At 31.9% G+C, this 12,607-nt stretch overlaps 1 protein-coding gene across 3 annotated transcripts; it reads left to right on the top strand.

The window, feature by feature from the left end:
* Positions 1-6,957: 6,957 nt before the first annotated feature.
* On the top strand, positions 6,958-11,764 carry LOC112461378 (leukotriene A-4 hydrolase-like). 3 transcript variants are annotated; one of them, XM_025026621.1, is made up of 11 exons: positions 6,958-7,090; positions 8,052-8,135; positions 8,552-8,664; positions 8,740-8,891; positions 8,975-9,086; positions 9,155-9,223; positions 9,482-9,770; positions 10,338-10,639; positions 10,813-11,067; positions 11,156-11,466; positions 11,536-11,764. In XM_025026621.1, exons 2-11 carry the CDS (start codon positions 8,087-8,089, stop codon positions 11,753-11,755), a joined length of 1,872 nt encoding a protein of 623 aa, XP_024882389.1. In that variant the 5' UTR covers positions 6,958-7,090; positions 8,052-8,086; the 3' UTR covers positions 11,756-11,764. The 3 variants fall into 3 exon arrangements, with proteins under 3 accessions (XP_024882389.1, XP_024882382.1, XP_024882374.1); XM_025026614.1 differs by having other exon boundaries at positions 6,959-7,090; positions 7,931-8,135; XM_025026606.1 differs by lacking the exon at positions 6,958-7,090 and adding an exon at positions 7,156-7,287 and having other exon boundaries at positions 7,931-8,135.
* Positions 11,765-12,607: the final 843 nt, after the last annotated feature.

Here is a 12,607-nt window from a genome sequence, read left to right as displayed (position 1 = left end):
ATCTATTAACGCTCGATCATTGGCCTTTTTCTTTTTAATTGTTATACCTTATTTCTATTACTGCCCTCGTACTTTGCAAATCATTTTTTTACGAACACTTTGTCACAAGCGCTCGATTTCTCACAAATACATGTAACAAACATCAAATATAATTCTTTGTCTGTTTAAATATATTCATGTATCTTTTTATTTACGACATCAACTAGCTTCTTATTCTTCAATATGTCATAAGTAAACATTCTATCGCAGAAAGAATAGTATTAACCATTATATATAATAAATATATTGCTTAATTTTTCTAAAAAAGTGCTACTTTAGGACAAAGTTCCGAAAACAGTGCACCTCCAATTTTGATACAACTTTGTGAAAAGCTTCGTTTTGGGTTAAAATGAAAGCTCTTAAAAGGAATTTTGGCAACTCTTATGATAAAGCAATTTTTTAAGATAAAATGATAAAAAATATAGCAAGACATTCATAATTCTACGGGATGTTATAAATTGAATATATACTATTTGTATTAAATAATTTTATGTTTTTATCCTCTCCCACAGGCAGGGGAGGATGGGGGGGTTCGCGTGGAAAGTGTATGCGTGGAGGCAGTAGGTTCCGCCCCCTGCGGGGGACTCTACCTCCAAAAAAACTAATCTAACCCAACCCAATTATTGTCTGGATGGAAAAGTATATGCGTGAATACAATAGATTCACACGAGATCTATCATTGTATATGCGGTTCGGATTTTCAACTTTCCACGCGAACCTAGGTCTGCCCCCATTCACCTTTGATGCCTGCGGGGGAAGATAAAAACATAAAATTATTCAATACAAACAGTATACATTCAATTTATAACATCCTGTAGAATTATGAAGAGATCTTCCTATATTTTTTATCATTTTATCTTAAAAAATGGCTTTATCATAGAAGTCGCCAAAATTCTTTTTAAGGGCTTTTATTTTAATCCAAAACGAAGCTTTTCACAAAGTTTTATCAAAATCGGAGGTGCACCGTTTTCGGAACTCCACCCCTACTTTATGTATTTGTTACTGTATTTACTTTATGTATTTGTTACTGTATTTATCACACTTTTTTGTTTTTAAATTTTGTAATGTTTTATGGCTACGTTTCAAACGGCATTTCTTCCCTACTATTGTTTCTCCTATACTCTAGTAAATATCATCTATCGATCGAGTTCGATTATTTTAAAAAAAGAAACGTATATGGAATATTTTGGTTTATGTAAATCTCTGCCAAACGTATTTTTAAATAATATTAAAAATATATATATTTATGCAGATTTTTACTCTTGTATTCAAAAAAAGGACGAGCGTGGCCTTTTTGTGGTAGACAGCGCACTGGTCTATTGAGCCAAAGGTCCCGAGTTCGATTCCCGGTCGAGCTAGAAAAATTATTTTCGCTCGTTCTCCCCTCGGAAGGCAATGGCAAACCACCGAGAGTATGTCTTGCCAAGAGAACTTTTCTAAAAAATATAGCCGTTAGAAATCACTGAAATCAGCGTTAAACTATATAGGTCCCATATACAATGTGTATAATCTACGTGCACAACACATGTATATGAAGAGAAGTCACCACGCTCGGACATGAGATAGGATGAGGAAAAAAAATTTGAAAAAAAGTTAATTAAGTGATATGGGTATTTTGAAAAATTAAAAAATTAAAAAAATTTTTTTGTTGCTGTTTTAAAGTACTTTTTAAATCATTTAATTTCCATTTTGGAAAATTTTTCTGTTTTATATAGTTTCAAAGATATTCGACCCGAAAGGGAGAAACCGATTTTTTTCAAAAGGATGTTTCACCCCTTAAACATGCGTATGGGCACGTATAAAAAAATACGTGTCCCTTATTTTTATCTAGAAAACAACATATTAAAACCTCATCAAAATCGGAAGGGGGCACTTCTGTAGGTCTCCTTGTACAAGTGCTCATAATCCTTTTGTTTTAATCTTTTTTATATACGTACCTTATATAGTTTATAGGACAATAAAATATATTAAATATGTTTACCATTTTGCGTTTATTTCATTCTTTTTTAATTTAATTAGTTTTTGTTTATAATAAAAATATAATAGTAGTAGGACTACCAGCCTAAATCTATATATATAAAGGAAGATGTCCTGACTGACTGACTCACTCACTCACTGCCCTCACTCACTCATCAACGCCCAGCCCAAACCCCTGAATCGAATTTTTACCAAAAGTATATGAAATAGGGGTAGAATTTTCCAGGGAGTGCCACTATGTGTACAGTTTTTTGTTACCGATTTTCTGGAAACCGATTTTTTTAATTTTTCCTATTTTTCGAAAAATAATTGATCAAATCTCAACAAATTATAGATCAAACAGGGGTTGAATTTCCCGGGGAGTGCTATCAAGTATATAATTTTTCGTTACCGATCTTTTTGAAAACCGGTATCAGAAGTTTGACGAATTTTTTGGGAAATAATTAATCGATTTTTAAAGAATTGTATTTAGAGAGAGAGAGAGAGAGAGAGAGAGAGAGAGAGAGAGAAAGAAAGAGAGAGAGAGAGAGAGAAAGAAAGAGAGAGAGAGAGAGGGAGAGAGAGAGAGAGAGAGAGAGAGAGAGAGAGAGGGAGAGAATGAATGAATGAATGAATTGATCTTTATTAGCCTTCTCGGCTATTTTTTTCAACACATAATCTTACAATAATTCCTCTACATGAGGTATAATATATACTTTTAACTTCCGCTTAAATTGTTCGATCCTCTCGCATTGCCTTATATCAAATGGTAGGGCGTTATACATATTTAGACCTTCATAGAATAGACTCTTTTGTCCGCCCCTCGTTCTACGAAACCGCACCACAATATTCTCAGCCTGTCTTGTTTGTCTGTTACTCACATCACCTACAATTTCTATTTTGTTTCCTAATTGTCTAGGCATTATTCCTCTTATTATTTTAAAAATAAAAATACATACATTATATAATAATCTCTGTTTTATATTCATAAACTGGAGTGCTTGCAGCATCAGGTCTACCTTGGTACGTCGATCACATTGAAGTATAACCCTCATAGCTCGATTTTGCGCAACTTGTAGCCTATTCAGTAATGTGTCACCCATACCAATTAATAACGTTGCACAATACTCAAAGTGAGGTGCTATGATAGACTTATACACAGTACATCGAGTGTACGCCGATATATCATTTCCTATTCTGTTCAGAAAACTCACTTTTTTCCCTATTTTCTTTAACATATAATCACAGTGATTCTCCCAACGGAGTTTACTATCGATCATTACACCCAGATGTTTCGCTATCTCGACACGCTCAATTATAGTTCCATTCAAACTTTTTACTATTATGTCTGTTTTTATTTCTTTCCTTATACTTCTAACTATCATATATTTGGTCTTATCTGCATTCATTTTTAACATATTCACATTCATCCATTCTTCAAGTATACCGAGCACCATATTTAGTTTTATTTCTATTTCCTCACAACTTTCTCCTGTTACACTTGCGGTCGTGTCATCTGCAAATAATCTAAATATACTTCCCTCCGGACAGACTTTAACTATATCATTTATATACAAAATAAACAATAGAGGTCCTAGTACTGATCCCTGTGGCACGCCATATACTGTCTCAATTATTTTAGAACACATATCATTGAATTTAACTTGCTGCTTTCTATTACTTAAATATGATCTTATCCATTCCAGTACCACTCCTCTTATTCCATACTGATATAATTTTTCCACTAATCTTACCCTATCTATTGTCTCAAACGCTCTCCTGAGATCCAGGAATAACACCCCTACCATTTTTTTCTCCTCAATTATCAACTTCCATTCTTCGATAAAACTTTGAATTGCTGTCTCACACGACTGCTGTTTCCTAAATCCCGATTGGTATTCGGTTATTATTTCATTGTCATCTAGAAATTTTTCCAACTGTTTTTTTACAACTAACTCTAATACTTTTTCATATATCGGTAACATATTAATCGGTCTATACTCGCTCGCTTTTTTTGGTTTGTTTACCTTTGGTATCGGTATTATCGTGGATGTTTTCCATCCTTCTGGAAATTTACCTGTCCTAAGCGAATCATTTATTACTCCTACAAACTCATCTTTTATCACATGTAGCACCATTTTCAGTATATCACTACTTATCCCTTCCTCTGTTCCGTTCTTTCGTGGTAGTTCCCTAACAATTTGTTCCAAATCACTTGCACTAATTGGCTCAAAATTTTCCATAATTCCCTTATTCTCAATTACATAAATAGGTCTCCTACCCGTGCCTTCTATCCCCTTTTTACTAATAGATTGCACAATGTTGCTAATACTTTTTACATAATATATATTAAATTTATCAGCTATATTGCATTCTTCTATGTCTTCTAATATTTCAAAATCTACATTATCGATGTTCTCTGAACCCCTTTGCTCACCTTTAATTAATTCTTTTAAAGTTTTCCACATTTTTGTAGGATCACTCCTATTATTATCAATCATATTCTCATAGTATTCTTTCTTTTTTGCCCTGATAAGTTTAACTACTGCATTTCTTTCATTTCTGAAAATTTCCCAGTCCTGTTCTTTACCTGAGTTTATTGCTCTACTGTGAGCCTCATCCCTTTTATCTGCTGCCATTCTAATTACATCTGAATACCACATTTTCCCTTCCCATATTTTCGGAATCTTAAACTTTTTCTTAGGTGCTACAGTATCCAATACACTTACTATACTATTGACAAATCTCTCCGCCCTTATGCTTATATCTAGCCCTTGACCTTGCTCAGTTCTTTCTTCCATTATTCTAAGAAATTCATCTACATTAAATTTACTATAGTCCCTGCCTCTAAATTCTTTATATTTATTTCTATTTTCATTTATATTAAATTCTACTTTTAGCCATGTATGGTCCGTGATTTTAGGTTTCTCATTCACTTGTACCTTTATTTCTTTATTCGAAAAAATTAAGTCTATCATCGTTCGACTATCTTTTGTAACTCTCGTTGGTCTATCAACGTATTGCCTCATCCCTAGGTTTTGCATTACCGTTAATAATTTCTTTGTGTAAAATGAATCTACCATTACATCTATATTAAAGTCCCCTATCACTATACAGTCATACTTTATTATTAAATCTTCAACCGTATCTTCCAAAAATCTCACGAAATCGCCATCTGACGCACTCGGCGAATGATACACTACTGCTATCATACCTTTATACAAATTCTCTCTTATTTCTACCACCACGCACCAACAATTTGACACTATCTTTTTCTTATCAACTATTTTAAATTTAATATCATCCCTAACATATAGCAGTACTCCTCCTGTGTTTCTATTTTCAGCATCACATCTAACTATACTATACCCCGGTACATTGACCTCACTATCCTCAATTTCTACAATCAATCTAGTCTCGGATAACGCTAGAATCACAGGATTCACCCTCTTCATAATCTGATGTTGAATTTCGTCCTTATGCGCCAAGAAGCTTTGTGCATTCGTATACCAGAGTAATTCCGCTTCTCCCTGTGGTTGCTATTTTGCATCTTCCCAGCCGGCTCTTTTTTTCTCTTCCTCCAATACTTTCTTAAAAGTCGGACATTCCGAATCTAGCGCCTCGTGTTCAACATTTATCTTCAAGTTGTACGTCTGATTTTTATAAGTACAGTTTACACACCTCTTCTTTGCCGTCGTACATTCATTCGCCTTATGATTTCCTGCACATTTATAGCATGTTTCTTGTCTCGTGCAATTCTTGGCAATATGGTAATAGCCCCAGCATTTAAAACATCTTCTAACACTAATATAATTAAATATAGGACACTTTCGCCATCCTAAATTTATTTTTCCTCTGTTTATTAGTGAATTATGAGTGCTTTCATCCACTTCAATTATTACGGATCCTTGCTCAGTATCCTTACTTTTTCCTCTTAATATTTTCTTCACTAGGTGCATACAGGATTCTTCGCCAATTCTGTTCTGCTTCTTGATTGTATCTATCAGTTCATCATCCTCCATTTTCATTTCTTCTCCACCAACATTAATTATTTTAATCTTTGGTTTCCTCTTCTGTGGCTCAGAGACTTTGACCTCCTCGCCCATTGCCGCGAGAAAGAGAGAGAGAGGGAGAGAGAGAGAGAGAGAGAGAGAGAGAGAGAGAGGGAGAGGGAAGGAGAGAGAGGGAGAGAGAGGGAGAAAGAGAGAGAGAGAGAGAGAGGGAGAGAGAGGGGGAGAGGGAGAGAGAGGGGGAGAGGGGGAGAGGGGGAGAGAGGGGGAGAGAGAGAGAGAGAGAAAGAGAAGAGAAAGCGCACATTTATTATTCAGCGCCCTGGGATACAATCCCCTCAGGCGAGAGGGGAGTATATAGTACATATGTATATTTAAAAAACTATATATAGTACATATGTATATTTAAAAAACTAATTTAGTCTTTATTTGTATCTATTAACTTTTTAAATGCATATTTTGGTAATCTGCTAAAAGTTAGTAAATCAGCGACGAATAATTTAATTCTGTTTCTTCTTTCCTCACCTTTTATTTTACTGTATGTTTCGATCTCTACCACATGGTCAGAGAGAACGCGTTCTATGTCCATTATAAAAAACTTAAGGGCCGGAACACAATGCAAAGGTACAGGCAAGAGGAATAGGGAATATAGGAACAGAATGCATTGATACATGGCTTCCGATAGGTTGAAAATGTACATTCTGTTGTTATTCCCTATTCCTATTACCTGTACTTTTGTATTGTGTTCCGGCCTTAACTGGTCCATGGTGATATACATATATAATCCATGGTTATGTAGTCCATGGTTATATAGGAAGCTTTTCAGCAAGCGACACAAGTCGACACAAAGCATCGTTCTATCTTTCTTTTTTGGTAATGAGTAACAAAGATAAAACGATATTTGTGTCGACTTGTGTCGCTTGTTAGAAAGCTCCCATAGTCAAGAAGGGCAGTCTCAGTACATGGTTATATAGAGTCAAAGGCCCGGAGCGCACCAACAGCTGCCGCATGTTCCAACATCTCTTTTTTTTCATGATTTTTTTTATTTTATACGAAAAAAATCAAACTTGTTTTACTGATAAACAGTAAGTAGTATAAAAATCGATAGAAATTAGTTCTATTGATTATTTTTTTGTTTTTAAGTTCAATTTTCAGAACAATTTAAATTTTGCAATATCTTTTTTTTTTATGCTCCTGATGCACGTGTGCTCTGTGTTCTTCTCTATCACGTGGTGGTAGAGGAACATTAAACTATTAAACCCATCACGTGCTCGCGTCTCAGGTTTGCAAAGAAGCATTTTTCTATTAAAAGAAATGTTAAAAACTGTTTTTTCTTTAAAATATTCAATTATATATGCACATACTGTTAAAATTAAATTAAAAAGAAGTACACAAAACACGTGCTTGAGATATTTTATATTTTACAAAGAACTATTTTATTATTTTAAAAAATTTGAAAAACTATTTTTAATTGTAATAATAATAATAATAATAATATATATGTTTAATTATTTAATAATAACATATATGTTATTAAAATTTATATTTTATCTGCAAACAGGAGCACGCTATAATCTAACCTCAAATTCTCTTGCTTCCTCGCAGAGAAAGCTGTTTTCATAATCGTATATAGACCTTTGATCGCATATAAAGCTAGATCTAATCAACCAAGTTTTTTAGTTTTTAATGCCAATGTGTTCAGAATGTTCTAAAACGTCGGACAATCGCATGAAAAAGAAATGTCCGTATGTATGTGTGTGTGTGTGTGTACGGATTTATCTATAACTCAAGAACTAATCAACCAAATATTAAAGAATTATGTATATAGAAGTAGAAAATGTAAATATTTTAATTGGAATAAATTTTGAATTGTTTTAATTCGTTTTCGTCTAACGGTAACTTGTTAATCAATTTTAAATTTTCAGCTCAGAGTAAGACAGACTTAAATTTATATTTAGTCTCTCACGATACTTCATATAGACGAGACGCTAATCAAGATTTCTTTTCTTTTTTCTTTCACGTGATATAACCATCGATTATCGCAAATCGTTTGAAGAGGCGCTACAACGTCACTCTCCAAAATGGATATTTTAAGACCTACTAAAGATTCACATTCTTTTGCGATACCAGGTATGTGAATTTTTTAATTAGCTGCATAAGCATAATAAAAATACTTAAATTTACTTATTTACTTTTTAATTTCTTAAAAAAAATACAATAAAATAAGGTGCGGAATTCATAGATGTTTGAAATCAAAACAGATACTCAACTCTATAGTAACGTATAGTTTTCAAAATTATATTATTACCTTACAGTTTTTATTTGCTGATAATTACATTTAATAAACATTTTGTGCATCTTCTTAAATGTATAAAATATATTGTATCTAACATAACGGTCTGAAAATTGCTTGCATTTAATATATTACACGCAATTATCACAATAATTTTAATTACAATACATTATCCTTCGTCGTGTGTATTTACTTGTTACATTTATATATCATTATTTATTACTTATATTTTTTTTATTTTCCTAATTATAAGAATTGGCACGTGTAACCGATATCCATTTAGAATTGATTGTGGACTTTAAACGAAGAGTTCTTAAAGGAAAAGTGATTTTGACAATAACAAGGCTACCTTCAATTAATCAGATTGTGAGTGAAAATTTCCTTTTATATTAAGTAAAAATTTTGATTGCAGATTATTAATATGTAATATCGAATAATTAGATTTTAGATAACCTCGGACTTGTTATATCAAGTGTCACTAACGTGCTTGACGGAACACTTTTACATCATCATCATGTTGTAACTAATTCTGCCTTTGGAAGTCCATTTTGCGTAGATTTACCACCAACTATCGGCACTACTTATAACCCTGAGTAAATATATAAGATATTTTTAGAGAAATATATTTACTAAAAGTTATTGATGTAAGAATTAAATACCAATACGATACTTTCAGATGTAAAATTCAAATTGAATATGAAACAAGTCCAAACTCTCCTGCATTATACTGGCTAACAGCCGCGCAAACTGGCGATGGTAAACATCCCTTTTTACTGTCTAACAACAAGGTAAACTAATCAAACAAATATATTCTTCTATATAAATGTAGAGTGTATAAAAATCTGTATTCTTTCAGCTAATATATGCTAGATCATGGTTTCCTTGTCAGGACACCCCGTCTGTCAAATTTACGTACTCGGCTAAGGTAAGAATTTAAACACAATTGTGGTATTTTATATGCTTCCAGCATTTATTTATTTACATAAAATTGATGACATTTGATTGATTATTATTGACATTATTAATAAAAGTAATAAAATTGCGAAGAGATAGAGACTGCATTAGTAAAAAAAAAAACTAAATGTTTTTGAACACAAATGCTTATATTTTCTTAGAAACTGCTTCAGTAAAACTAAAATAAAATATTTATTTAATTTTTATATTTGTATGTTTTATTTTTTAGATTTTGGTACCAAAAAATTTTTCAGTTTTAATGTCCGCACTTTCGCATAATAATGTAGATCGCGAGGATCCGCAGCTAGACCAATATGAATTCCGTCAACATTTACCTGTATCATCTTGTGCGGTGATTATTGCTGTGGGTTTATTACAAACGAAAAAACTTAATGAAAGAATGAATATATTTGCCGAAGAAAACATTTTTAAGACCAATTATATCAAAATTTTTCGTTACACTGCAATTGAAAAGATGTTGCAAATTGCCAAAAGATTGTGTGGTTCTTATATGTGGGGTAAAATATTGACTAGATTTTTCTATATTATTTATTTAAATTTAATTAAATTTAAATTTTTTTAAATTTTAAAAATTATTTTGATATGTTTATTTAAATTTATACAAATAATAAATTTTTGTTTTTGTGTATTATTACACTGCAAACCCAAGTGTATTAATTTTAGCTCTTCATACACATTTCTTGCCGTTTTAAATCATGCCATTTAACACGATTGAACATATTAATTTTTAATTATACACGATTATGCACGTTAAATGACGCAATTCAGCACATAAAGAAGTGTGGAAAAGAGCTTCAGTCAAATGTGTCATTTTTAGGGCCAGTTTCACCAAAGTCGATTAACTGTAACCTTCAATTAAACTCACTCTTTATCTCTTTCTAAGGGGGACAGAGAGTTAGAAAGAGAGGAAGAGTGAGTTTTTTATAATCGAAAGTTACAGCTAATCGACGTTGGTGAAACTAGCCCTTGGTCATTTCGATCTGTGTAAAAATAACACACTTGGATTTGCAGTGCAATCTTTCTTTTATGTTTTCTTGTTATTACGTTTAAAATAATATCTCCAGGTAGATACGATATATGCGTGCTTCCACCAAGTATCGCTCATTTCGAAATAGAATGTCCATGTGTGACATTTATTTCACCGCTTCTACTTCACGGAGATCGTTCTTATGTCGGTGATTCGCTTGCTCGGAACATCTCACAGAGCTGGGCAGGAAATTTAGTTTCGTGTTCGAATTATGAACATCTGTGGTTAAATAAGAGTTTCAGCCTTTTTATTTCCAGAAAAATTGGACGCAGTGTTTTATATCATAAAGGTATAGATGTTTATCTTCAAAGGGAAGGATTAAAGAACCTGAATAGTTTGGTAAGATTAATGTCTTAGTTAATACTTTGACTATAGGTAACAAAATAAAGTATAATAAAAAATGTTATTAATTGACAATATTTTACATTGTATATGCATCATAAACACACACCTAATTCCTAAATTCTTACTAAATTATTTTCTGAAACTGCATTGTGTAAATTGTATTGTAGGTCCAAGAACCCAAAAATGTCAACAAGCTAAGATGCTTATTACCCAATTTGGAATATTTGTCACCTGATATACTCACTAAATATGTGCCTTACGAAAGAGGATATTTTCTCTTATGTCATCTAGAGAATATGTTAGGAGGACCCACAGTATTCGAACTATTTCTTCAATCTTATTTTGATAATTTTGCATTTAGAAGTATTAATACTGCAGATTGGTTAAACTACTTACGTCAAAAATTTCCTGACAAAGTAAAGGTAGCATTCTTTTTATACATACAAACTATGGTTTTATCACTATTCATATGTTTAACATTAAAAATAATGACTTTTTTGTTGATTTCAGATGTTAGAAGATGTTGAATGGCACTTGTGGTTCGGTAACATTTTTTTCACACCTATTATGCCGGAATTGTCGGAAATGTCCGCATGGGAAAACAAGTGTTTTATATTAGCTAAAAAATGGATTAATTGGGATATTCGGCGTGTCCATGATATACCACCTTTTATGACAGCAGACGAGAGGAACCTCTGTAACATTGAGAAAATATTGTTATTAAACAATCTACATTCTTCTCATCAAAGTCTGACCACAGTAAAACTGTATTCTTTAAACAATTGTTTCTTTTGCGGTATCCAAAATGGTGGTGAAATACGGTAAATATGCATATCCTCTCATTCAAATTGATTCGCAATTGTTTAACTTAAAGCGCATATATTTTGCAGGTTTTCTTGGCTGCTATTGTGCATCAAAGTTCAATGGGATAAAAAAGTTGAATCAGCGTTGAACTTTGCCGTTAAATATTGTTCGCCAAATTATGCATATCCTATATTTAAATCTCTGTGCAAATGGCGAGAAATGCGTCTACTAATGATCGGACAGTATTATCAAAATAAAGAAAAGATATTAAATGAAACCCAGGAGAAATTAAATAAAATTTTATAGTCTTTATTTTTGTAACAATTAGCATGATTTTGTTTTTAATGGGTAAGTCATATATATAGTTTTTAATGGCTGGTTAGTAACTATAATATAAAATAAATAATTAAAGAAAGATGGAGCGTGAAGCCGTAACAAGGTGTTGGTGTTCATATATTCTATACTTACGTATAAAGAAATAACGAATTGTAATGTACATATCGTACATATACATATATTCCAATTTAATAAACTGCGCGCCGCAAATTTGTCGGACTTGAAACACAGCTATCTTTTGGCACATTAATACCTTTCCCTACCCCGGAATTAAATCTACACGATTTAATTGTTTAAAAAACGTAAATAATTTATTGCGAAAAGTATTACCTCAGCCAGGATCTGGCTAAAACGTCCTAACTAAAATTAATTTAGTTAGGAAATTAGTTTTTTTGTTCTAATGCTTAAAAGACGGCTGTAACATGTATTCGTCGATTTTTCTGATAATTTTATTAAAAAATGATATTTGTTGGATTTCAATTATTGCTAATAAAATATTTGCGAATTTATTCGATTTGTAGTGGATTTGTGCGCTAGAATTGAATATATTACAATATGAGAGTAAATAAAAAAATAAATTTTTTTTTAACCATAAAATTACATTTAATACATTAAAAAACATAGAGAGTAAATTAAAGCTTAGATTTGAAACAACGTTAAAAAGTAATATATAATATATTTGTGTATACGAATGATGAAAAGAAATTATGTATAATATGCATTATATCAAAATTATATAGTAATGTGTATGTGGAAAGCCATGGCATAATAAGCAATATATATTTTGTTTACATATAAGAACAACGATAAGACTAGAAATAA

The sequence above is a fragment of the Temnothorax curvispinosus genome, unplaced genomic scaffold (genome assembly GCF_003070985.1).
Source record: "Temnothorax curvispinosus isolate PA1 unplaced genomic scaffold, ASM307098v1 QBEX01001204.1, whole genome shotgun sequence".
Taxonomy (NCBI): Eukaryota; Metazoa; Arthropoda; class Insecta; order Hymenoptera; family Formicidae; genus Temnothorax; species Temnothorax curvispinosus.
The sequence above is the reverse complement of the archived record's forward strand: the minus strand, read 5'-3'. Positions and strand labels throughout refer to the sequence as shown.